Source organism: Anomaloglossus baeobatrachus, chromosome 4 (assembly GCF_048569485.1).
Source record: "Anomaloglossus baeobatrachus isolate aAnoBae1 chromosome 4, aAnoBae1.hap1, whole genome shotgun sequence".
Classification (NCBI taxonomy): domain Eukaryota; kingdom Metazoa; phylum Chordata; class Amphibia; order Anura; family Aromobatidae; genus Anomaloglossus; species Anomaloglossus baeobatrachus.
This window is the reverse complement of record NC_134356.1, coordinates 224,678,902-224,706,720: the sequence shown is the minus strand read 5'-3', so window position 1 is coordinate 224,706,720 and position 27,819 is coordinate 224,678,902. Positions and strand designations below refer to the sequence as shown.

General features: G+C 47.5%; 1 protein-coding gene across 2 annotated transcripts in view; it reads right to left on the bottom strand.

Moving 5' to 3' along the window:
• Window positions 1-27,819, bottom strand: part of UTP20 (UTP20 small subunit processome component) — a 355,063-nt gene that overhangs the window by 273,722 nt on the left and 53,522 nt on the right. For both annotated transcript variants that reach the window (XM_075344692.1, XM_075344693.1), the window contains exons 7-11: window positions 18,289-18,426; window positions 17,433-17,588; window positions 16,839-16,985; window positions 16,616-16,750; window positions 88-165 (exon numbers count right to left, since the gene is read on the bottom strand). In XM_075344692.1, the coding sequence (XP_075200807.1) occupies window positions 88-165; window positions 16,616-16,750; window positions 16,839-16,985; window positions 17,433-17,588; window positions 18,289-18,426 (654 nt within the window). The remainder of the gene's footprint in view (window positions 1-87; window positions 166-16,615; window positions 16,751-16,838; window positions 16,986-17,432; window positions 17,589-18,288; window positions 18,427-27,819) is intronic.

The following is a 27,819-nucleotide window of genomic DNA, read 5'->3' as shown; positions in this document are numbered from 1 at the left end:
AATGGCTTATTTTAAAAATAAATCATTGATATTAAATACAGAGAAACCTCAAGAACAAAAAGAGGAATAAATCTGAGTAATACTTGCCTGTTCAAATTGCTTCATTTTGAAAACTTTTTCAGAGAAGTCCAAAAGTAATCCCCTCGAAATCTCACTCTTCAGGACCTTTAAGATAACGTAAGACACATTTGTTATATGCTCCTGACTAATACAGTTTATCACCTTCACCAGCCCAAATATTAGATCTGTATTATTTCTTCACTAGACTGTTCTAAAAACATGGGCATGTAGCTTGACTAGCTAAAATCAAAGAGATTCAGGTTTACAGCATGACGAACATATACCAATGTGACGTCATACCTCGCACTCCTCCCAGTAGAAAAAAACACCAGCTCACCTACTTAGAGTTCCATAAGAATCTGACCAGTGCACGGACATCAGCAGGACCCACTGACGTGTGAATATGAAGAAAGGAAATTCCAGCATCCAGGTTCCAGATTTTAAAAACCGAAATTCTTTATTCCAAAATGATTAAGAGGTCATTCCATATGTATAAAAACAAGTGGTAATTTTCAAACAGGTACGCGTTTCGGAAGATCAGCTCCTTAGTCTGAGACTAAGGAGCTAATCCTCCGAAACGCATACTTGTTTGAAAATTACCACTTGTTTTTATACATATGGAATGACCTCTTAATCATTTTGGAATAAAGAAATTCGTTTAAAATAATCTGGAACCTGGATGCTGGAATTTCCTTTCTTCACTTGCACTCCTCCCAGTGTACACATAGGATATGATCACACACACTGCATCTTTTTTTTTTTAAACCACAAAGATGCAGCATTTTGCGCTCCAATAAACGCACCCGCGACAAAACCGTCTGCATATTTTAGATGTTTCTGCCAAATTTTTGCCCAATGCGTTTTTTGTTTTTTTTTAAATCAAATCTATTGACTGGAATGGCTCAAAAATCCTGGCAAAAATGCAAAAGTATTGACATGCTGCATCTTCAAAAACGCAGCAAAAAAAAAGATAAAAAGATGCAGTGTAGACAGCAAAATAGAACACTCAGACTTTGCTGGAGGAAGGAAATGCATGCATTTAGGTGTATCTTTGTGACCTCAAAAATGCACCAAAAACGCTGTAAAAGATGCAATGTATGAACATAGCTATAATCTTACACACACCACACACACACTTTCAGACTATTAGATGTACTTTTTCCCCCAGATTTTGAGGGAAAGTTGAGGGTGCGTCTTACGGTCCGGCTGTACCTGGCTGTGGGGCGGCAGCTGCAGAGCAGGTCACAAGAGGCAGGAGCAGGGTCACAGGTGGCAGGAGCCGGCATTGGGCTAACAGTGTTCCCGCTAATAAAGACAATGAATATTCACTGCTCCCCACGCCCATAATCCAGCTCTCCTCTCAGCACTGAAGCAGACATCGAGTGTTGGGTGGGATCATGGGCATGGTGAGCAGTGAATATTCATTTTTTTAATAGCAGGCACACGTGGTCTTCTAGCCGCTGCAGGAAGCTGCCACCTGGGTGATCACATGCCCATTATTAAAGGAAATGAATATTCACTGCTCCCCACACCTAAAATCCCGGGTGTGGGGAGCAGTGAACACTGGCAGCTGATGTTGGCGAGTAACTGGGGGGTGCACGGCACTGACGTCATGCGTTGCATAGCTAACACGTTGACGTCATGACTGGAAGTGCAGAAGACTACTCACGTTTTCTGCATTTCCGATCATGCACAGGGAATCTCAGCTTCAGAGGCTCGATTATGTAAATGAACAAAGTGGTGTGCATGCGCAAGATCTGTATAGCGTTGGCGATGACACCGGCTCTTGTAAATCATGCCCACAGGAACATGACAACATTCTTAGTGGGTCAATTAGTGTGAGAAAACTATCATACCATAGACTAGAGAAAGGGTTAATTTGCATATCATAAACGGACTTTTGGAATTTTTTTTTTTTTTTTAACATCTGTTTCTATGTGCAACATAATAAAGGGACTGCTGGGCAGGGAACTTAGATTGCAAGATACAACGGCTAGTGGTTCTGAGGCATGGGAGACCTGTCAGATTCACTTTAAGCATGTGAAATGCATGCTTGATGGGGTTGGGATCTGGTGACTGACTCGGTCAATGAAAAATACTCCATGTCTTTGCCTTAAATAAACAAAACTCCTGGATTGCTTACAAAGAAGGGAATTTTGTTTACTTACCGTAAATTCCTTTTCTTCTAGCTCCAATTGGGAGACCCAGACAATTGGGGTGTATAGCTACTGCCTCCGGAGGCCACACAAAGTATTACACTTAAAAGTGTAAGGCCCCTCCCCTTCTGGCTATACACCCCCCCGTGGGATCACGGGCTCCTCAGTTTTAGTACAAAAGCAAGAAGGAGGAAAGCCAATAACTGTTTTAAATACAAATTCAACCCGAGAAACAGCCTCGGAGAACTGAACTGTTCAACATGAACAACATGTGCACCCGAAAAAAACAAACTTCCTAAGAAAACAGGGCGGGTGCTGGGTCTCCCAATTGGAGCTAGAAGAAAAGGAATTTACGGTAAGTAAACAAAATTCCCTTCTTCTTTGTCGCTCCTAATTGGGAGACCCAGACAATTGGGACGTCCAAAAGCAGTCCCTGGGTGGGTAAAAGAATACCTCGTGATAGGGCCGTCAAACAGCCCTTTCCTACAGGTGAGCCACCGCCGCCTGAAGGACTTGTCTACCTAGGCCGGCATCCGCCGAAGCGTAGGTATGCACCTGATAATGCTTGGTAAAAGTGTGCAGACTCGACCAGGTAGCCGCCTGGCACACCTGCTGAGCCGTAGCCTGGTGCCGTAATGCCCAGGACGCACCCACGGCTCTGGTAGAATGGGCCTTCAGCCCTGATGGAATCGGAAGCCCAGCCGAACGGTAGGTGTGAAGAATTGGTTCCTTGATCCACCGCGCAAGGGTGGATTTGGAAGCTTGCGACCCTTTACGCTGACCAGCGACAAGGACAAAGAGTGCATCCGAGCAGCGCAGAGACGCCGTGCGGGAAATGTAGATCCTGAGTGCTCTCACCAGATCCAATAAATGCAAACCCTTTTCAAATTGGTGAACTGGATGCGGACACAAAGACGGTAAAGTGATATCTTGATTGAGATGAAAGGAAGATACCACCTTGGGAAGAAATTCTGGAATTGGACGCAGAACTACCTTGTCCTGGTGAAACACCAGGAATGGAGATCTGCATGATAACGCCGCCAGCTCGGACACTCTCCGAAGAGACGTGACCGCCACTAGAAAGGCCACTTTCTGTGAAAGACGAGAAAGGGAAACCTCCTTCATAGGCTCGAAAGGCGGCTTCTGGAGAGCAATTAGAACCTTGTTCAGGTCCCAGGGCTCCAACGGCCGCTTGTAAGGGGGGACGATATGACAAACCCCTTGCAGGAACGTGCGTACCTGAGGAAGTCGCGCCAGGCGTTTCTGAAAAAATACGGATAGCGCGGAGACTTGACCTTTAAGGGAGCCAAGCGACAAACCTTTTTCCAACCCAGACTGCAGGAAGGAAAGAAAAGTAGGCAATGCAAAAGGCCAGGGAGAAACTCCCTGAGCAGAGCACCAAGATAGGAATATCCTCCACGTCCTGTGGTAGATCTTGGCGGAGGATGGCTTCCTAGCCTGTCTCATGGTGGCAACCACTTCATGAGATAAACCTGAGGCCGCTAGGATCCAGGACTCAATGGCCACACAGTCAGGTTCAGGGCCGCAGAATTCAGATGGAAAAACGGCCCTTGAGACAGCAAGTCTGGACGGTCTGGTAGTGCCCACGGATGGCCTACCGTGAGGTGCCACAGATCCGGGTACCACGACCTCCTTGGCCAGTCTGGAGCGACGAGAATGGCGCGGCGGCAGTCGGACCTGATTTTGCGGAGCACTCTGGGCAACAATGCCAGAGGTGGGAACACATACGGTAGCCGGAACTGCGACCAATCTTGAACTAAGGCGTCTGCCGCCAGAGCTCGGTGATCGTGAGACCGTGCCATGAAAACCGGGACTTTGTTGTTGTGCCGTGACGCCATCAGGTCGACGTCCGGCATCCCCCAGCGGCGACAGATCTCCTGAAACACGTCCGGGTGAAGGGACCATTCCCCTGCGTCCATGCCCTGGCGACTGAGAAAGTCTGCTTCCCAGTTTTCTACGCCTGGGATGTGGACTGCGGATATGGTGGATGCCGTGTCTTCCACCCACGTCAGAATCCGCAGGACTTCCTGGAAGGCTTGCCGACTGCGTGTTCCCCCTTGGTGGTTGATGTATGCCACCGCTGTGGAGTTGTCCGACTGAATTCGGATCTGCTTGCCTTCCAGCCACTGTTGGAAGGCTTGTAGGGCAAGATAGACTGCTCTGATTTCCAGAACATTGATCTGAAGGGTGGACTCTTTCCGAGTCCACGTACCTTGAGCCCTGTGGTGGAGAAACACTGCTCCCCACCCTGATAGACTCGCATCTGTCGTGACCACCGCCCAAGATGGGGGTAGGAACGACTTTCCTTTTGACAATGAGGTGGGAAGAAGCCACCACCGGAGAGATTCCTTGGCTGCCTGAGAGAGGGAGACCTCCCTGTCGAGGGACGTCGACTTCCCGTCCCATTGGCGGAGAATGTCCCATTGTAATGGACGCAGATGAAACTGCGCAAAAGGAACTGCTTCCATTGCTGCTACCATCTTCCCTAGGAAGTGCATGAGGCGCCTCAAGGGGTGCGACTGGCCCTGCAGGAGAGATTGCACCCCTGTCTGTAGCGAGCACTGTTTGTCCAGTGGAAGTTTCACTAATCGCTGAGAGAGTATGAAACTCCATGCCAAGATATATTAGTGATTGGGTCGGGGTTAGATTTGACTTTGAAAAGTTGATGATCCACCCGAAACTCTGGAGAGTCTTCAGTGCCACGTTCAGGCTGTGTTGGCATGCCTCTTGAGAGGGTGCCTTGATAAGTAGATCGTCCAAATACGGGATCACAGAGTGACCTTGCGGGTGTTCGCTTCCTATAACGAAGCGTAGAAAACGCTGATGCTCTGGTGCAATCGGCACGTGGAGATAAGCATCCTTGATGTCTATTGATGCTAGGAAATCTCCTTGAGACATTGAGGCGATAACGGAGCGGAGAGATTCCATCCGGAACCTCCTGTTTTTTACGTGTTTGTTGAGCAGCTTTAGATCCAGGACGGGACGGAACGACCCGTCTTTCTTTGGCACCACAAACAAATTGGAGTAAAAACCGTGGCCTTGTTCCTGAAGAGGAACGGAAGTCACCACTCCTTCCGCCTTTAGAGCGGACACCGCTTGCAGCAGAGCATCGACTCGGTCGGGCGGTGGAGAAGTTCTGAAGAAACGAGTTGGAGGACGAGAGCTGAACTCTATCCTGTACCCGTGAGACAGAATGCCTCTCACCCAACGGTCTTTGACCTGTGACAGCCAAATGTCGCCAAAGCGGGAGAGCCTGCCACCGACCGAGGATGCGGAGAGAGGAGACTGAAAGTCATGAGGAAGCAGTCTTGGTAACGATTCTTCCGGCTGGCTTTTTTGGGCGTGATTGAGTCCGCCAAGAATCTGAGCTCCTCTGATCCTTTTGAGTCCTTTTGGACGAGTAGAATTGGGACCTGCCTGAGCCTCGAAAGGACCGAAAACCAGACTGTCCCCTCCTCTGTTGGGGTTTGTTTTGTCTAGGTTGCGGTAAGGCTGAATCCTTACCCTTGGAGTGTTTAATGATTTCATCCAAACGCTCACCAAACAATCGGTCACGAGAAAAAGGCAAACTGGTTAAGCACTTCTTGGAAGAAGAATCTGCCTTCCATTCTCTCAACCACAGGGCTCTGCGTAAAACCACGGAGTTGGATGACGCCACCGCCGTACGGCTCGTAGAGTCTAGGACAGCATTAATCGCGTAAGACGCGAATGCAGACATTTGAGAGGTCAATGGTGCCACCTGCGGAGCAGATGTACGTGTGACCGTGTCGACCTGTGTAAGGCCAGCTGAAATAGCTTGGAGTGCCCATACGGCTGCGAATGCTGGCGCCAACGACGCTCCAATAGCTTCATAGATGGATTTTAACCAGAGCTCCATCTGTCTGTCAGTGGCATCTTTAAGTGCCGCCCCATCTTCCACTGCAACTAGAGATCTGGCTGCAAGCCTGGAGATTGGAGGGTCCACCTTGGGACACTGTGTCCAGCCCTTGACCACGTCAGGGGGAAAAGGATAGCGCGTATCTTTAAGCCGTTTGGAGAAACGCTTATCTGGATAAGCGTGGTGTTTCTGGATTGCGTCTCTAAAGTCAGAGTGGTCCAGAAAAGTGCTTAATTTACGCTTGGGATACCTGAAATGGAATTTCTCCTGCTGTGAAGCTGCCTCCTCCGCAGGAGGAGCTTGTGGAGAAATATCTAACATCTTATTGATGGACGCTATAAGATCATTCACTATGGCGTCACCATCCGGGGTATCTAGATTGAGAGCGGCCCCAGTATCAGAATCCTGATCAGTTACATCCGCCTCATCACACAGAGAGTCGTCCCGCTGGGACCCTGACCAGTGTGATGAAGTTGAGGGTCTCTCATAGCGAGCCCGCTTAGGTTGTCTGGGACTGTCGTCCGAGTCAGAGCCGTCACCCTGGGGTGCATGTGACACCCCCGGAGCTAGGAAGTGTTCCAGCTGAGGGGGACCAGGGGGCAATGAACCAACAGTGCCCATGGTCTGAGTTACTGGTCTAGACTGCAATGTTTCAAGAATTTTAGACATAGTCATAGACAATCTGTCAGCAAAAGCTGCAAACTCCGTCCCTGTCACCTGGACAGCATTCACAGGTGGTTCTCCCTGGGTCACCTCTAGCAGAGGCCCCGGCTGAGCAATTGCCACAGGGGCCGAGCACTGCACACAATGGGGGTCAGTGGAACCTGCCGGTAGAGCAGCCCCACATGCGGTACAGGCAGCATATAAAGTCCGTGCCTTGGCACTTTTGCTTTTTGCGGACGACATGCTGTTGTCTCCTTGAGAAATCTAAGGAGGGTATATAGCAGAAAATCACCAGCGACCGTACAGTGTAAAGTATTGCCAGCACAAAATACAAAGTACACTATGGCACAAGTGGGGGAGAGCCCTTGAGGGCTGCTTACCGCCCGCTGAAAAGCGGGTGTGAGGTCGTAGAATCCCTTGTCTGGGTCTCCCAGCCTCCCCTCTGCAGCTCAGCGTGCAGGCAGGAATGGCTGCCGGCGTCCTGTGAAGAGGGGCGGACCGTGGGCGTGTCACAAACAAAAGTGCGGGAAACTGCGTCCCACTGTGCCTAGTGTGAGGGCTGGAGTATGTAAAACAGACTCCAGCTCTTAGCGCTGCTGGTCTGTACAGCGTCCCGCCCTCCTCCTGACTGGCAGGTCTGGGGGCGGGAACGATACGAACTAGGCCGCAAAAGCCGGGGACTGTAGTAATCTAGCGCGGCCGTCATATATGCACGGCCAGCGCGGAAGTCCCCGGCGCACCACAAATCCCAGCCGCAACGCAGTAAACACTGACCCCAGCGGCCGGATCGGCCGATCGTACTAAGTCTCCTCACTCAGCAGAGCTGTAGTGAGTAACGGCACAAGCGCAGCAGCGCTGTTTACCCCGGCGCACTAACACACCCAGCAATGCTGCAGTGTGCGTGCGGTAAGCACGGGGACACGGAGTACCTTAATGAAGCAGGGTCCTGTCCCTGAGGAAACTCCGCTCCGTATCCAGCAGATCCTCCAGGGGCTGTGGATGGAGCACGGTCTCAGTGCCCGGAGACCGGTCAAGTCCCACTTCACCCAGAGCCCTAATGGGGATGGGGAAGGAATCAGCATGTGGGCTCCAGCCTCCGTACCCGCAATGGGTACCTCAACCTTAACAAACACCGCCGACCGCAAGTGGGGTGAGAAGGGAGCATGCTGGGGGCCCCCGTATGGGCCCTCTTTTCTTCCATCCGACATAGTCAGCAGCTGCTGCTGACTAAACAGTGGAGCTATGCGTGCATGTCTGACCTCCTTCGCACAAAGCATAAAACTGAGGAGCCCGTGATCCCACGGGGGGGTGTATAGCCTTTAACTTTAACTTTTAAGTGTAATACTTTGTGTGGCCTCCGGAGGCAGTAGCTATACACCCCAATTGTCTGGGTCTCCCAATTAGGAGCGACAAAGAAATATATTTTGGGCTTTTGTTCTGTACTATGAAGTGCCGTCCAATCAACCTTGGTGCATTTGCTTAATCTGAGCAGCAAGTATTGCCCTGTACACTTCAGAAGTCATCCGGCTGCTTGTGTCTTCAGTCACATCAATAAACCTTAGTGACCCAGTGCCATTAGAAGCCATGGATGCCATCAGACTGCCTCCACTATGTTTCACAGAGGATGTGGTGTTCTTTGGATCATGAGCTATTCCAAGTCGTCTCAATAACTTATCATTTTGGTACAGGTTCTTCATTTCATCTGTTCAATGAATGCTTTTAGGTGGTTTTAGGTTTGTAGGAAATAAAATACAGTAATATTTCACCAATGTAACTGTAAACAACTCAACAGCGGCAAACAAGGGAAATGAGATGAACTTTGTCCAAGTTGTGGACAACCCCTTTAAGGAGGACTAGAACTCCAAGCATGTCCTGTATGGCATGGAGTTCTAGTTCAGCACAGTGATGTGATTTTTTCCTCTAAGGTACGGTACTTTACTTTATTAGGGGGGAACTTAGTTTATTGTACTGTAACCTCTCACTTCTACTTATCGGACCAGACCGTACGGAAAGCTTGGCCCTGCCGCCGCTTTAGAAACCAGGAAGTACGGTATTACAGTGATGTAATGAAGCGGCAGTGCCAGAGGTGGGGGGAGGGAGGGCTGTGCTGTCCTGTGACCTGGCTTTTCATTTATCGCAGCACTTCATTTAGAGGAGGAAGACTGTCCACTTCATGGTCCCTAGAGCGTGGCCGGGCCAGGATGACATGCTGCGGTAACTGTACTGAGCACAGGTTAACATGCGGCGGCAGTCATTTCAGCACCAGAATGGTGCTGATACACTAGTTGCCGTCAGCACGCTGCTCCTGCTCTGCAATAGCAGGTAGACTATCTCCCCAGCAGCTGCAGGAAGCCGGCGGCTATTACGGGTACCAAGTAACACAGTGTCTGGTCCCCATGTCCTCTCTCAGCGTGCGCTGGCTTTAGTGCCGAGAGGTGGGCGTGGGGAAGCAGTGCATATTGATGAGGTTAATTAGCCGGCTCACGTGGTTGCTTTAGCGGGGGATTCTTCAGCGGAGACCCTCTCCTGTCATTGTAAAGTCCAGTCCAGCGCCGTCCCTTTGCCCCTCAAGCCTCATATAATCAAATATTCAGACTATAAGACGCACCCCCCCCCCCACTTTCCTTCAAAATTTGGAGGAAAAAAAAGAAAATTTTGTTTACTTACCGTAAATTCTTTTTCTTATAGTTCCGTATTGGGAGACCCAGACATTGGGTGTATAGCTTCTGCCTCCGGAGGACACACAAAGTACTACACTAAAAAGTGTAGCTCCTCCCTCTGAGCCTATACACCCCCTGGAGATCAGATCTAGCCAGTTTAGTGCAAAAGCTGAAGGAGAATAGCCACCCACAAGTAAAACAGAGCAAGAACCGGAACAACCGGAGACTCTGTCCACGACAACAGCCGGTGAAAACACGCGGAACAAGAAACTGCCAACAGGCAACAGGGAGGGTGCTGGGTCTCCCAATACGGAACTATAAGAAAAAGAATTTACGGTAAGTAAACAAAATTCTCTTTTTCTTTATCGTTCCTATGGGAGACCCAGACATTGGGACGTCTCAAAGCAGTCCATGGGTGGGAATAAACAGAAAAAACTGAGAAGTAGGCAGAGCCTAACTTCACAAATGGGCGACAGCCGCCTGAAGGATAAGTCTGCCCAAGCTCGCATCTGCCGAAGCATGAGCATGCACTTGGTAGTGCTTTGAAAAGGTATGCAGGCTAGTCCAAGTGGCAGCCTGACAGACTTGCTGAGCCGTAGCCTGGTGCCTGAAAGCCCAAGAGGCACCGACAGCTCTGGTCGAGTGTGCCTTGATCCCCGGCGGGGGGGGGCACCTGAGAACCCTGGTAGGCATCGGAAATGGTCGACCTAATCCAACGGGCTAAGGTCGGCTTAGAAGCAGAGAGGCCCTTACGCCGACCTGTGGTTAGCACAAAAAGAGAGGTGCACCGCCTAAGAGCAGCGGTGCGAGACACATAGATCCGGAGCGCCCGCACCAGATCCAGAGTATGCAACGCTTTTTCAAAGCGATGAACAGGAGCCGGACAAAAGGAAGGCAGGGTAATGTCCTGGTTAAGGTGGAAAGGAGAAACCACCTTGGGGAGAAAGTCCGGAGTCGGACGGAGAACCACCTTGTCTTGATGAAAACCCAAAAAAGGTGACTCCGAAGAGAGCGCAGCCAAATCAGAGACTCTCCTGAGGGAAGTTATGGCCACTAGAAAGACCACTTTCTGTGAAAGACGAAACAAAGAAACCTCCCTAAGAGGCTCAAAGGGGGGTTTCTGCAAAGCCGTGAGAACCAAATTGAGGTCCCAGGGATCCAAGGGCCGCCGGTAAGGCGGAATGATGTGAGACGCGCCCTGCATGAAGGTGCGGACCTGAGCCAGCCGGGCGATACGCCGCTGGAACAGCACTGACAGAGCCAAGACTTGTCCCTTGAGAGAATTGAGGGACAGTCCTAGCTGCAGACCGGACTGTAGAAAGGACAGAAGGGTCGGCAAGGAAAAAGGCCAAGGAGCATGGCCGGAAGAGCGACACCAGGACAGGAAAATTTTCCAAGTCCTGTGATAGATCTTGGCAGAGGAAGACTTACGGGCTCGAGTCATAGTGGAAATGACTTCAGGAGGAATACCAGAAGCCGTCAAGATCCAGGACTCAAGAGCCACGCCGTCAATCTGAGAGCCGCAGAATTCTGGCGGAAAAACGGACCTTGTGAGAGAAGGTCTGGACGGTCCGGAAGATGCCACGGCACCTCTACGGACAGATGGAGCAGGTCTGGGTACCAAGCTCGCCTGGGCCAGTCCGGAGCAACGAGGATGACCCGACAGCCCTCCATTCTGATCTTGCGCAGAACTCTGGGCAAGAGAGCTAGAGGGGGAAACACGTAGGACAGACGAAACTGGGACCAGTCTTGAACCAGAGCGTCCGCTGCAAAGGCCTGAGGATCGTGGGAGCGAGCCACGTAAACCAGAACCTTGTTGTTGTGACGGGATGCCATTAGGTCCACTTCCGGAGTGCCCCACTTGCGGCAGATTGACTGAAACACTGCCGGATGCAGGGACCACTCGTCACCGTCCACGGTTTGACGGCTGAGATAATCTGCTTCCCAGTTTTCCACGCCTGGGATGTGGACTGAGGATATGGTGGACTTGGAGTCCTCCGTCCATTGAAGGATGCCTTGAACCTCCAACATTGCCAGGCGGCTGCGTGTCCCGCCTTGGTGATTGATGTAGGCAACCGCTGTCGCGTTGTCTGACTGGACTCGGATGTGCTTGCCAGCCAACAGGTGGTGAAAGGCTAGGAGAGCTAGAAGCACAGCTCTGGTTTCCAGCACATTGATCGAGAGGGCTGACTCGGACGGAGTCCAAGTGCCCTGCGCTCGGTGGTGGAGACATACCGCTCCCCAGCCGGATAGACTGGCATCCGTGGTGAGGATCACCCAGGACGGGGCCAGGAAGGAGCGCCCCTGAGACAGAGAGAGGGGCCGAAGCCACCACTGAAGAGAGCTCCTGGTCTGTGGCGACAGAGCCACTGCAAGGAGGAAGGCCGCTTGTCCCAACAGTGGAGAATGTCCAGCTGCAGTGAACGCAGATGGAACTGGGCAAAGGGAACAGCCTCCATTGACGCCAACATCTGACCCAGCACCTGCATCAGGTGCCTGATGGAATAACGGCGGGGCCTCAGCAGAGAGCGCACCGCCAGTTGGAGGGACTGCTGTTTGACTAAGGGCAACTTCACAAGTGCCGGCAGAGTCTCGAACTGCATCCCTAGGTACGTGAGACTCTGGGTCGGAGTCAGAGTGGATTTGGGAAGATTGACAATCCACCCGAATTGGGCTAGAGTGGCAAGAGTGAGCGAGACACTTCGCTGACAGTCTGCGCTGGATGAAGCCTTGACTAGAAGGTCGTCCAGGTAAGGAATCACTGCCAACCCCTGTAGCTGCAGAACCGCAACCACTGCTGCCATGACCTTGGTGAATACTCGAGGGGCCGTGGCTAACCCGAAGGGGAGAGCCACGAATTGGAAATGTTCCTCTCCGATTGCAAAACGTAGCCAACGCTGGTGTGAAACTGCAATTGGCACATGCAGATAGGCATCTCTGATGTTGATGGATGCCAGGAAATCCCCTTGGGTCATTGAGGCAATGACTGATCGCAGAGACTCCATGCGAAAATGCCGCACCTGAACATGCTTGTTGAGAAGCTTGAGATCCAGGATGGGCCAGAAGGAACAGTCCTTTTTGGGGACTAGGAAGAGATTTGAGTAGAAACCTCTGAACCGTTCCCGGGCGGGAACCGGTACAATTACTCCGTTGGCCTGCAAGGATGCCACGGCCTGAGAGAAGGCGGCGGCCTTGGAGCAGGGGGGAGTTGACAGAAAAAATCTGTTTGGCGGGCTGGAAGAGAATTCTATCCTGTAGCCGTGGGAGATGATATCCCGCACCCACTGATCGGAGACGTGTTAAAACCACACGTCGCCAAAGTGGGAGAGCCTGCCACCGACTAAGGACGTTGCTGGCGCGGACAGATAGTCAAGAGGAGGCTGCCTTAGTGGCAGCAGCTCCTGCGGTCTTCTGTGGACGCGCCTTTGTGCGCCAGTTGGATTTTTGGTCCTTGGCTGAGTTAGTGGACGAGGCCGAGGGCTTAGAGGACGACCAGTTGGAGGAACGAAAGGAACGAAACCTCGACTGGTTCCTACCCTGGACAGGTTTCCTGGTTTTGGTTTGTGGCATGGAAGTACTCTTCACGCCAGTAGCTTCCTTAATAATTTCATCCAGTTGTTCACCGAACAGCCGGGACCCAGCAAAAGGGAGCCCAGCAAGGTACTTCTTTGAAGAAGCATCTGCCTTCCACTCTCGAAGCCACAAAATCCTGCGGATAGCAAGGGAATTAGCCGAAGCCACCGCAGTGCGGTGAGAAGCCTCCAGCATGGCAGACATGGCATAGGATGAAAAAGCGGAAGCTTGGGAAGTTAAGGTAACCATTTCGGGCATAGATTCCCTGGTGAGGGAATGCATCTCCTCTAGAGAAGCAGAGATGGCTTTGAGAGCCCACACTGCTGCAAAAGATGGGGAGAACGAGGCCCCTGCCGCCTCATATACAGATTTGGCCAGAAGGTCAACCTGGCGGTCAGTGGAATCCTTAAGAGAGGTGCCATCAGCCACTGATACAACAGTCCGGGCTGAGAGTCTAGACACCGGGGGGTCTACCTTTGGTGAATGAGCCCACTCCTTGACCACCTCAGGTGGAAAGGGAAAACGGTCATCAGAACCACACTTTGGGAAGCGTTTGTCAGGACAGGCCCTAGGCTTCCTGAAACAGAGCCGCGGGACGAGGAAGGGGAGGGAGCCCTACGTCTCCTCTTAGGAGGACGGGGTCTGGGACAAGATGAAGAATCCTCTGTGAGCTCCGCTGAAAGAGCCCTAGCAGCAGAGGCACCCTGTGAAGGGGGCTGATGCATGTTCAGCAAAGTCCGGGACAGCTGTCACATGGAGTCGGCAAAAGACTGTGATATTGACCTAGAGAAGGATTCTAGCCAAGCCGGGGGTTCAGCCACAGGAGCCGGAGCAGCCGGAGAGACCACTGTGGGTGCGATTCCAGGCTGAGGCATTGTCAGGTTAGAGCAGGCATCACAATGTGGATATGTGCTCAGTTCAGGCAGCACAAGCTTACATGCAGCGCATACTGAATACAGCTTTGGAGCCTTGCTCCTCGTGTGAGACATGCTGCTGAAGTGGGGCTCTGCCAGAGTGACCCCCAGAGAGTATATACAGAGGCCCACAACCAGAGGTTGTGGCTTACCAGACCGCTGGAGCGGTGTTGTGTGCCCTCCAGATCCCGAAGCCCAGACCCCCAAGCACCTCAGCAGGGATGCTGCAGCCAGTGCTGATTGCAGAGAAAACCGCTTATAAAATGGCGCCGGAGCGAGGAGAGGGGGCGGGACCAACACTGAGAGCGGGATCTGGAGGGCCAAAGAGACTTACAGGGGAGGAGACATGTACCCAGTGAGGAGTGTCCCTCCCCTGTGCAAAATGGCCGCTGGGCGGAGCCACACTGTCCCTCTGCATGAATGACATGCGAGGGCAGTGAAACCGAAAGTAGGCCTCCGGCGAAGTCGGGCCTAAATTTGAACGGTGCGGCCGGCGCGCAGGCACCATCGGCGCGGTTCTCAGGCGACAGCCAGAGAACCGGCCGGAAAGGTCAGAAAACTCACTCAGCACACTCTCCCAACATAATAAAGTACAGGGACCCTCAGAATATAAACGTCTCAGGTACTTAGCTTGCTGAGACGCAGGGTTCCAAGTCCCTGGGGATGAGTGCTCCGTCCAGCAGGATCCTGAAGGGCTGCGGATGGAGACCGGTCTCCTGGAAAGCATGGAGAACCGTGCTGGCTCCCACTTCAAGCCAGAGCCCGAGGGATGGTGATGGTGCGGCATGTAAGGCTCCAGCCTTGGAATCAACCTTAACAGCACCGCCGACACAGTGGGGTGAGAAGGGACATGCCGGGGGTCCAGACTTGGACCCGCTTTTCTTCAAACTCTTTCCAAAAATGAAAAATCAGATGAGAATGCATGTGTGGATGTATGCCTCCTGAACACAAAGCAATGAACTGGCTAGATCTGGTTCTCCAGGGAGTGTATAGGCTCAGAGGGAGGAGCTACACTTTTTAGTGTAGTACTTTATGTGTCCTCCGGAGGCAGAAGCTATACACCCAATGTCTGGGTCTCCCATAGGAACGATAAAGAAAAGTGCGTTTTATAGTCCAAAAAATACGGTATATAAGAGTACCTCAGCACAGGAAGATTTCATAATAAAGTAAAATAAAAAAAAAAACACCGAATTATGGAACTAATTATTCCAAGATCTGTTGATTAAAAGAACTTTGTTTGTGGGGAAAACCCTTTTAAGGCTGATTAATGGTTTGCACCTTATGGCTAAACCTCTGTATTTGCTCTCAAAGTCTTCTCCACTTGGATGGATGTTGTGAAGGGGTTTTCATGGAAAGGGTTCAGGGATCATCGCCGACTGTTGTCTTTCATGGACGTCCAGGCCTTTTTGACTTCTCAAGCTTACAAATACGCTATTTTTTAAATTTTTTTATTTTTTTTTCCAGTATATACAAAACTGTTGATTTTTAACATTTCTTGTAGCTAAATGATGTCTTCTTTATTTTCAGCCTAATGATGGTCTCTTTTTCCTCCACTGAGAGCTCCTTTGACTGCATGTTGTGGGTTCACAGAATCATCTTTCTAATGGAAATGCCACACCTGGAATCAGCTCCAGACCTTTCATTGCTTAATTAATGAAGGATTTATGAGGGAATAACCCGTGTAGTCTATTAAAGAGCTTTTGATATATTTTTCCAATACTTTCGGTCCCTTGAAAAAGAGGCAGCTACATATTAAAGGGCTGTAACTCCAAAACTCTAACTCCAATTAGGAAGTTGATACCCTTAAATTCTTCACAACCGATAACGTATATTTACATAATTGGCAGTGTCCCTACATTGAAGTGGGCTCACAAGCTGAGCCCACATCTTTCCCTGCACGTGACAGCTCATTTAACCAGCCATCAAGTGCCTCTAACAGTTACCAAAGGCTGATAACCAAATGACGCTGTCAATTTTGCCCATTAGCGCCCACGTCATGTAATGGGAGAGAGCCCATGGGTCGTCATGATAGCCAGAGGTCAGCTGATGACACCCATGCCTGTCATCATGATCCTCCTGCGAACACAAACACTTAAAATAGATCACTCTGTCTGTAATGACTCTATATATGTGCTTCCCTTTTTGTATTGAATTACTGAAATAAATTCACTTTTTGATGATATTCTAATGTATTGAGATGCACTTGTAATGCTGACAGTAGACGACATTCAGTGTGACGCTGGTGCTGCTCCCCCTCTGTCATGGCACGTTATGTCACAGATCAGGGGGCGTTGCCTGCTCCTGGCTGCTAGTAACAGCCAGCCCTCTGATAATATGTCAGTTCATTATGGATGGGTGCTTGATACTAGTTAAGAGCAGTTAGACGCTCTGATGGGAGCGACTCGAGTACCGGAGTATAATGGAAGACCATAGGGAACTTGAGCATTTTTCTGGGAAATCTTCTGGAAAAATGCTTGAATCACCTTTGACTCCGTATACTCGAGTGCCCGAGTCGCGTCCATCCAAGCATGGCATTGCTAGCTCATTACTACAGTTCACGCATTTGAAGAAAAGGGAACATGGCCTGCCATTGCCAGCAATTAGTGTGTGCTGTGCCTAAAATGTTTTGTACTATATTTGCAAAGTAATGAATAATAAAAAAAAGGGGTTTTTTTTATCGATGTGATGTACCTTATAAATGGCTTCTTGGATATCCGAGGCCGATAGGGACATGTTTTCATTGAGAAGCAAAGTAGCAATAATGGAAAGAAGTTTATGACAGCAAGAAGACGAGATCTGTGGCACTTGTAGAATGTTTGTCAAGGTCTAGGGAGAGAGGAGACCAAATAAAAATTACACCCCTTTCCGATAGACTGAATGGTTAGCAAGGTGAGCAGAGGTAAGGGGCACTTACGGCACAGACGCGCTCCGGATAGGTGACCTTTGATCCCTGGCTATGTTTTACCAAGATATTTAGTGCATCCAGTATCCGTTCTATTTGATCTGAACATTCCGCACTCCGAGCCGGGGACATGCTTCCTGCCACCTCCATAAGGGCATCCTTCAAGAAGAAAAAACACACATTATAATAAAAGTGGTTGTATTCTAGTTCTCTAAGTAATTTACCAAGAGAATTAAGGAAAACAATAAAAATACGTATATGCCGGACAATCTACATTTTCGTGGAACCTTTTTGTTATGAACAGAATGGCCAGCTGTGCTTTTATACAGGCACACTGCTCTACAGATATGCCAAAACTCCACAGCACTGCATACGCCACGTTAGCTAACGGCTTTGTGTGCGATCAGCATATATCCTGGAGGCAAACTAGTCTTTGCATAATGAGAAAGGCTCAGTGTCTTATGGCATGCCTACTTTCAAAGCAAACACACAAAAGGAGACAGCAGAGACCTAATGGCCAGGATCTCTCTGCGAGTTCCTATTGAATTCATTGTTTATTAGTCACTCATAAGCGGCAGTTTTATTTTATTTTCCATGTTCTCATACCTGAATGTTACTAAAAAGCGGATCCAAATGCTCTTTCTGGATATATGATGTAGCCGAATCCACAAACTGCTTGAAAACCTTTCCCACCAAAGTCCAGGGAAGAGACACTTCTTTCTCGGTAATCGGTCCTATCTTGTGTAGAATCAGTTGCATTGCCTAGCAAACAATACAGAAGTGGAGGACAAAATGTAAACCCTGAAAATGTACAGCCTATGTGCTCTGCAAACCCTGCTGTCTAATGTACACTGTTCCCAAGCAGATACTTGCGTCTTAGTAGTTATGATAGGAGTATGAACATATGGCTAGTCATTTTTTTTTATTTTATTTTTTTTAACTGGCCAAAATATTTTGTAAAGCCAATAACGCATGTTTGAGGTAGTTGTAAACTACCTAAAAGTTCTGCACAGCATCAATCTCTGCCATCGATTCTGCAGCCTTCGGTGAAGTCACGTTGACAATGCAGCTTCTTCTCTTCCCCTCTGCTCTGTCAATGGGGCGTTATTGCTGATATCATGATTGGCAACAGTCTTCCCACACTGGAAGAGGAAGAGCTGCTCTGTTGATGTGATATCAAATAAAGCAGGAGAATCGCCCACAGTAGTGGCCAGTGACTGCGCTGCGCCATCAGAGATCGGTGTTGAGCTTAAAAGACAGGTAGTTAGCCACTACCTGCCTGTAAGTTCTTTGCTCCATAGAGAAAAACAAAGTCCAAGTTCACCCTTTTAAGATGCATTGTAATAACCAAGGTAATAAACTGGATAAGGCCACTGGTACTAGATGTCTTTATATCAGATCCCAGATGGGAACCCACTGGAAACTCTAATCACATTTGTTTCTTTCGGAGACATGTCATTACCTTTGGCGCACAAGAGTGAAACATGTTTCTGACGCCTTTACATGTCTCGAACAGCAGCTGCCCTAAGCCATCAGCCTTCTGGTGGTGTTCCTTGAGATCTAAGAATATGAAGTTAAATAGTCCACTCAAATCAGGCACCTAAAACAAAATAGAAAAGCAGTTTACATTACAGCAGAAGGAAGGAAAAAAAAACGCAATACTGATAACATAATAGCAAATTAACTCCCATTTGTCAGACCCTAAATAATTAAGCATCAGCAATATAAGAAGCTGTCATGCTTCCCTACTAAATACAGTGGAACCTTGCTTAACGAGTAACCCACTTAACGAGAATTTTGCTTAACAAGCAAAGCTTTCTGTATATTTGTAACTCTGTTTACGAGCAAGCTTTGCTGTACGAGCAAAATCCTCACCGCACACACTTCCGGTTCCGTACATCATCCGCACTCTGACCCGCTCTTACTGTCCACACAAACACGCACATGCACGCACAAACAAACACGCACGCACATACAGTATTATGCTCACCTTACCTTCCGTTCCATCGCAGGCCTCATGGTTCTTGTAGAACTACAAGACCCAGGAGGCCGGCGATGGAACGGAAGGTAAGGTGAGCATAATATATGTGTACCTTCCGTTTCATCGCCGGCCTCCTAGGTCCTGTAGTTAGCCGCTCCAGGATGTGTATCCGCAACCAACGCGACAAGGCAGGAACTTTGGCTGTCACCGCTACTCAAAGGCAGCGCACTGACCAATCAGAGGCTAGCGGGTCCTGCCTTTGACGTCAGCGCTCTGGCAGCGGAAGTTCCGCCCTCGTCGCGATGGTAACCCGATACACAGCCCGTACCAGCGTGCAGCAAGTCCCAGGAGATCGGCGATGGAATGGAAGGTAAGCTGAGCATAATGTGTGCACGTGCGTGCTTGCGTGAGAGTGCGTGAGCGCGAGTGTGCGCAAAAGGGGACCAGGATGGGACATTTAACAAGTTGTGGAACGAATTGTCTGCATTGCAATGATTTCCTATGGTAAATCTGGCTTTGCTGAACGAGTAACTTGGTTAACAAGCACACTCCCAGAACGGATTGTTCTCGTTAACCAAGGTTCCACTGTATTACTAAAAGGATGACACAAAGATATTAAAACTAAGCTTTGTATAGGTAAAGGCCCAATATACCCCAACGACTAGGATACATAATCATGATTACTGAGAATACCTCAACCTATACAGAAAGTAAGAGATGTTAAATGTAGCAAGTTTAGTTATGGACATTTTCAGTAAACTTCTGTATTCTAGGTCTCATGCCCTAGATTAAGCAGGAAACAAAAAAAAGTTGCATAAAAAAAAAATAAAAATAAAAACAGATTTCCTGCAATTGGAATAAAACACCCTTTGCCTAGACTGGTTAGTACGGGGCCTCATATCTGTCCTAAGAAACGGTTCGTAGTAATACAGTAAAGGGTGCTTTACACGCTGCAATATCGGTAACGATATATCGTCGGGGTCACGTCGTTAGTGACGCACATCCGGCGCAGTTACAGACATCGCAGCGTGTAACAAATGAGCGACGATCAATGAGCACAAAAACGTGAAAAATTGTTGCTCGTTGACACGTCACTCATTTAGTTAAAATCATTTCTGCATCAGGTAGGATGTTGTTCGTCGTTCCTGCAGCAGCACACATCGCTGTGTGTGACACCGCAGGATACAGGGTGGATAAAAATCAATGTTTTTTTAAAAAAAAATCGGATTTTGATTTAAATCGGTTTTATTTAAATCGGATTTTTTTCAATAAACTGCTTTTTGGAGGAAAATATTTTACCATCCAAAGGTTCTTCCATCATGAGATAAAGCTGAGTTGTTTAACGCACTAGAATAAAGGCTGTATATGTATAACATTCACAATGCCATGCTCTTCCAGAGGTTTCTGTAGGATTAGTGGGCAGTTTCTCTCCTATATTATCACAGACACTCGCTTTACTTACGCAGTTCTCAAAACTGAATTTGACTCCGCAGAGGTCCCAGCCTCTTCTTCACGGCAAAAATATTACAACATGAACAGAGTTGAGAAAAAGACCTTAATCCTATTGTTCTACAAACCTATGAATACAGAATCAACCCCTTCAGTGCCAAGTCCAAGAAGTTAGACAATATGTTTCTGATTGTTTGCAGTGGAATAGATCTGCACAACACAAGAAGAATGTGAATCTGAGTGTGAGGAGGAGGAAGGGCAAGCAGACAAGAAAATGAAAGTAAAACTTTCAGCACAATACTGCAGCATAGCCACAGACAGACAAGTCTGGATCTGTTTGTGTGTACGATCTGAGGTTTATTACATTCTTTCCTTATAATGGCAGCAGGCCGTAAAAGAGACCCAGTTTGGGAATATTTTAATGAAGCTCCTTCACCTATCGGTAAGGCAGGCATGCGTGCAAAATGCAAACGATGCAACAAAGAGATGCCAGGCCTGGTGGTGCGAATGAGGCAACATCATGAGAAGTGCGGTGATGAAGATGACCAAAGAAACACTTCTGAACAGGCAGGATCTTCAGGTTGGTAAACATTTTTATTGAATCCTATTTCTAAAGACTGAACTGTCATGTGTGAGAAAAATTATATTCTTATTATTACTGCATGTTACTGTCATTTGGAACAGTTATGAAGAAAAACAAATATTCCTTTTGGGGCAGGGGCAGTGATGTGTTGTGTACAATAAGCAGAAATTGTATAATAAACAATAAAATAACAGCATTGACTTTTTTTGTTTAGGGGAATTCATGGATTCTGGAAACTATCCACCTCCAAGATCACCATCATCCTGTTCTACAGTTTCAGAGTTATCCATCCAGGATAGTGCTTCATTAGCAGCAGCATCATCATCAGACACCCACAGCCACATATCACCATCAACCAAAAGGAAGAAAAAACCTTTACCTCCTGGAACCACCATAGATAGGTTTGTGATAAGAACTAGCAGATTAGAAAAAGAGTTGATTGATGAAAAAATTGCCCAGTTTATTTATGCAATGAACTCTTCTTTCCGTCTGACTGAGAACCCACATTTCATTAATATGGTTCAGTCACTGAGACCAGGATACAGTCCACCCAGCAGAGCTGATGTTGCAGGGAAACTGCTGGATCAAGTGTATGACAGAGAAATGGAGCAATGTGCAACAGCTCTGGAGGGTAAAATTGTTAACCTAAGTATTGATGGGTGGAGTAATGTCCACAATGATCCTATTGTATGTGCTTGTATAACAGAAGAAGGTAAAGTCTTCCTTGCACAAACAACTGATACGTCAGGAAATGCACACACAGCAGAATACTTACAAGAAGTGGCAGTAAAAGCTATAACGACATGTGAACACAAATTCAAATGTCTAGTACGCAGTTTGGTCACTGACAATGCTGCAAACGTATCCAAGATGAGAAGAGATTTAGAAGAGCAGGGAGGGAATACAAAGCTGCTAATAACATATGGTTGCAGTGCTCATTTGCTGCACCTCTAAGCCAAAGACTTAAGTGTTCCAGAAATAAAGGCTAATGTTGTTGAAATTGCTAAATACTTCCGTAATAATCATTTTGCTGCAGCAGCTCTGAAAATGATGGGTGGAACCAAGCTAACGCTCCCACAAGATGTTAGATGGAACTCTGTGGTGGACTGTTTTGAGCAGTATATCAAAAACTGGCCTATTCTGATGACACTTTGTGAAGAAAATCGAGATAAAATAGATGGCACTGTCACGGCCAAAATCCTCAACATTGGGCTTAAGAGAAATGTTGAACATATGCTGAGCTTCCTGAAACCCATCTCTCAAGCTTTAAACAAAATACAGAAAAATAGCTGTTTTATTGTGGATGCTGTTGAAATTTGGAAGGAACTGAGTGAACACTTAAAAACAGAACTACACATGGACAGAATTAAATTACAAGCAGTAAACAAACGAATGGGACAAGCACCGACTCCAGCTCATTTTTTGGCAAATATTGTCAATATCCAATATCAGGGTCAAAACCTAAGTGCTGAGGAAGAGGAGTTAGCTATGACATGGGTATCCAGCAATCATCCATCTTTAATGCCAACTATAATAAACTTCAGAGATAAGGGGGAACCATTCAAGAAATATATGTTTGCTGAAGATATTTTAAGGAAGGTCACACCAGTAAACTGGTGGAAGTCACTTAAGTGTTTGGATTTAGAGACTGTTCAAGTAATGATTTCACTTTTAACAGCAGTAGCTTCTTCTGCAGGCATTGAAAGAATATTCTCTTCCTTTGGACTCATTCATTCTAAATTGAGAAATCGGTTGGGACCCAGTAAAGCAGGAAAGCTTGTTTTTCTTTTCCAGATTATGAATGGGAACAAAGAAGAAGATGATGATGAAGATGACGACAAGTGAGCTACAGAGGACAGCAGGGACAGTAGTATTTAAGTTTTTCATGTGTCGGCTGGGCTGACAGTCTAAGTTTCTTAAAATATATATATATTTTGTTTAGCCAAATTAGTTAACAAACATGGATGTTTGTTTAACCCTTTAGTGACGGAGCTAATTTTCACCTTAATGACCAGACCAAATTTTGCAATTCTGACCAGTGTCACTTCATGAGGTTATAACTCTGGAATGCTTCAACGGATCCCGGTGATTCGGAGATTGTTTTTTCGACACATATTGGACTTCATGTTAGTACCAAATTTAGGACAATATTTTTTGCGTTTATTTATAAAAAAAAATTGAATTTTGGCAAAAATTTTGAAAATTTAGCAATTTTCAACTTTTGAATTTTTATACAGTTAAACCAGAGATTTCTGTGACACAAAATAGTTAATAAATAACATTTCCCACATGTCTACTTTACATCAGCACAATTTTGGAAACAAAATTTTTTTTTGTTAGGAAGTTAGAAGAGTTCAAAGTTTATCAGCGATTTCTCATTTTTACATCAAAATTTACAAAACCATTTTTTTAGGGACCACATCACATTTGAAGTGACTTTGAGGGGCCTAGGTGACAGAAAATACCCAAAAGTGACACAATTCTAAAAACTGCACCCCCCAAAGTACTCAAAACCACATTCAAGAAGTTTATTAACCCTTCAGGTGCTTCACATGAACAAAAGCAATGTGGAATGAAAAAAAGCAAAAATTAAATTTTACCTAAAAATGTTGCTCTAACCCAAATTTATTCACTTTTAGAAGAAATAACACAACAAAATGGACCCCAAAACTTGTTACCCACTTTCTTATGAACACGCCAATACCCCACATGTGGTCAGAAACCTCTGTTTGGACAAATGGGAGGGCTCGGAACAGAAGGAGCAATATTTGAATTTTGGAAAGCAAATTTGGCTGAAATAGAATGCGGGCACCATGTTGCATTTACAGGTCCGCTAAGGTACCTAAACAGAAGAAACCCCTCACAAGTGATGCCATTTTGGAAACTAGACCCCTCAAGGCTTCTATCTAGGGGTATAGTGAGCATTTTGGATCCACAGGTACTTCACAGATTTTGTTATCGTTACGTTGTCATATTGAAAATTTTAATAATTTTCTCAAAAATGTTGCTTTAGCATTCATTTTTTCACTTTTTTAAGAGGTAATACCAAAAATTTGACCTCAAGGTTTGTTACCCACTTTTTTATGAGCGCGGTGATACCTCACATGTGGTCTGAAACCTTTGTTTGGACAAATGGGAGGGCTTGGAACGGAAGGAACAATATTTGAATTTTGGAAAGGAAATTTGGCTGAAAAAGATTGCGGGCACCATGTCGCATTTGGAGGTCCCCTAAGGTACCTAAACAGCAGAAACCCCGCACAAGTGACCCCATTTTGGAAACTAGGCCCCTCAAGGAATTTATCTAGAACTTTGGTGAGTACCCTGAACCCCCAGGTGCTTCACAGAATTTTATAACGTTGAGCCATGAAAAAAAAAAAAAAAAAAAAGATTTTACCACAAAATTGTTATTTCAACCAGGTAGCTTTTTTTTTTTACAAGAGTAAAAGGAAAAAAATCAGCATAACATTTATTATGCAATTTCTCCTGAGTTTGGCGATACCTTATATGTGGTGGAAATCAACTGTTTGGGCGCATGGCAGGGCTCGGAAGGGAAGGAGTGCCATTTGACTGCAAAATTGGCTGGAATCAATAGCGGACGCCATGTTGCATTTGGAGAGCCCCTAAGGTTCCTAAACAGTGGAGGTCCCCCACAAATGACCCCATTCTGGAAACAAGACACCTCAAGGCTTTTATCTAGGTGTATATTGAGCAGTTTGAATCCAAGAGTACTTCACAGAATTTGATAAGCTTAGGTTGCCATATTGAAAATTTTCATTTTTTTTCACAAAAATGTTGCTTCAGCATCAAATTTCTTACTTTTTCAAGAGACAACAACAAACCGTGGACCCCACAGGTTGTTATCCAATGCCAATGTCTTATAAGCACAGGGATACCCCACATGTGGCCAAAAACCTCTGTTTGGATAAATGGGAGGGCTTGGAATGGAAGGAGCACCATTTGAATTCTGGAAAAGTTGAAATAAATTGCGGGCACCATGTCACATTTGCAGGGCCCCTTGGGTCCCTATACAGCAGAAACCCCCCCACAAGTGACCCCATTTTGGAAACTGGATTTTATTCAGGAGTATAGTAAGCATTTTGAATCCACAGGTACTTCACAAAAATGTTGCTGTAGCAACAAATGTCTCACTTCTAGGCTATGTGGCCATGATCCAGTGACACGGCGTCTAGTACACAGTGTCAGCCTTCCTGCAGAGATGTGAGTGTTGTCCATGGGAGAACTCAGCTGCCCATGCCCACGATTTGGGTTCAGGCCGCTGTGGAGCTCTATGCTACCTGCAGAGAACACTCATCTCCGCAGCATAAATTGACATGCTGAGGCTCGGGAAGCTGGGCCACACGTCAGTGTATGCTGCGGAGAAAAGAAGCACAGTGGGCATGGGATTTCTAAAAATCCTTCCACTGTGCTTCTACTGCACAACGCAGCGCTATGGACGCAGGGAAAACACTCTGCACCCAAAACGCTGCAAACCCAGATTGTGGGCACACAGCCTAAAATGCTACAATGGATGAATGGATAGATGTCAAACATGTATAACGTGCCACCCCCCTGCATATTCTAAGCTGGCGCCCTTTAGTGCCTTTCATGTGGCACTAAAGGGTGCCTAGCCTTGTATTTAGCCCCCAAAAAAATTAATAATTAAAATAAACGACGTGGGGTCCCCCCTATTTTTGATAGCCAGCTAGGGTAAAGCAGACAGCTGTCGCCTGCAAACCACAGCTGACAGCTTCACCTTGGCTGGTGATCAATTTGGAGGGCTCCCCAGGCGTTTTTTAAAAAAAAAAAAAAAAAACGTGGGGTCCCCCCCAAATTAGATTACCAGCCAAGGTGAAGCGGACAGCTGGGGTCTGGTATTCTCAGGGTGGGAAGAGCCATGGTTATTGGACTCTTCCCAGCCTAAAAATAGCAGGCCGCAGCTGCCCCAGAAGTGGCGCATCCATTAGATGCGCCAATCCTGGCGCTTCGCTCCAGCTCATCCCGCGCCCTGGTGCGGTGGCAAAAACGGGGTAATATACGGGGTTGATACCAGCTGTAATGTCACCTGGCATCAAGCCCTGGGGTTAGTGATGTCACGGCATCTAAACAGATACCCGACATCACTAACCCAGTCAGTAATAGAAAAAATAAAGACAAAAAACAAATTTTATTTGAAAAAAAAAACTACCCGAAACATTCCTCTTTTACCAATTTATTGAAAATAAATAAATTTCGGTCGCTGTAATCCATTTTGGAGGTCCCTCGGCAACTCTGGACCTTCTAGAATATGGGGGGCACGTTCAGGGAACGTATCCCCCATTTTCTGGAAGAGCAAGCTCTCCATGAGCAGTGTGGGTGCAGTAATCTGAGAATACTGCACTCACACTGCCCCGGTCCAACCTAGGGCAGAGTGACCTGCAGTAACCTCATTCTAGAATATGAGGGGTACGCTCACAGAACGTACCCCCCATTTTCTAGAACAGCAGTCTCTCCATGTGAGGAGTGTGGCTGCAGATTACCGCACTCACCCTCCCCCGGTCCACAGTGCAGCAGCCTGTGCAGCAGCGACGTCAGCGTCCCTGCTTGCAGGGATCCAGCTGACAGCCGCTGTCTGCGCATGCGCCGCCAGCTTTCAAGAAGGAGGCGGCGTGATCGCGGGGACGGAGCACCAGCAGCCAGGTAACGTAAGACCGGGGGCTGGGGGGGGGTGACGGCGGGACCTGGGGACAACTTTCTGCCGCATGTGACGTGTCACATGCGGCAGAAAGAGCAGAATGAATGCGGCCGCGCGCTGTGCGCCGCCATCTTCCACGCTCCGGAGGGGGGGGGGGGCGGCTCTGGAGAACCGGAGGGGGCTCCGGGGACCAGAGATCTCCGGTGTACCGGAGGAGGGGTCGGGGGGAGGACATTTCCCTCCGATCTGAAATGTTTGATCATTTCAGATCGGAGGGAAATGAATGCAGAGCCGGCGGCGGCGGGAGTTTTCAGCGCGCGTCGGCGCCAACTTGGATTTTCCGGAGGGGGGGGTGTTGGATAGATTTCTCCGGTACCGGGGGCTTTGGGGGCACTAAGGGCTCATATTTATTTCTCATCTGACATGTTTGATCACGTCAGATGAGAAATAAATCAATTTTACCAGCCATTTATTTTTTTTTAATGTTGTCGCCGGTATCGCATTAACGGGGTCCAGAAAAAACACCCCGATTCATAATCTGGGGGGTCTCAGCTACCCCCGGTAGCTGAAACCCCCGAGATTTTCGGTCGCTGGGGGGCGCTACAGGGTTTTTTCGGGCCGCCGCTTTAAAGCGGCGGAACAGAATAAGTACCCTGTTTTGCCGCCGCTTTAAGTCGTACGGCCGTCGTTATGAGGTTAAGCAAATAACTTATGCTGTAATGTTGTTATTGTTTCAGTTGAATAAATCTATTTAAATTGTTATTAAGGTCAGGATTATTTTTCTCCTTCCTAAGTACAACAGAACAGTGGTGTCCAAATATGAATGATTAACCCATTAAACTGGGGAGAAAAAAAAAGGGAATTTTGTTTACTTACCGTAAATTCCTTTTCTTCTAGCTCCTATTGGGAGACCCAGACAATTGGGTGTATAGCTTCTGCCTCCGGAGGCCACACAAAGTATTACACTTAAAAAAGTGTAACCCCTCCCCTCTGCCTATACACCCTCCCGTGGATCACGGGCTCCTCAGTTTTGGTGCAAAAGCAGGAAGAAGAAAACTTATAAATTGGTCTAGGGTAAATTCAATCCGAAGGCTGTTCGGAGAACTGAAAACCATGAACCATAAGAACAAATCAACATCAACAACATGTGTACACAAAAGAACAACCAGCCCGAAGGGAACAGGGGCGGGTGCTGGGTCTCCCAATAGGAGCTAGAAGAAAAGGAATTTACGGTAAGTAAACAAAATTCCCTTTTTCTTTGTCGCTCCATTGGGAGACCCAGACAATTGGGACGTCCAAGAGCAGTCCC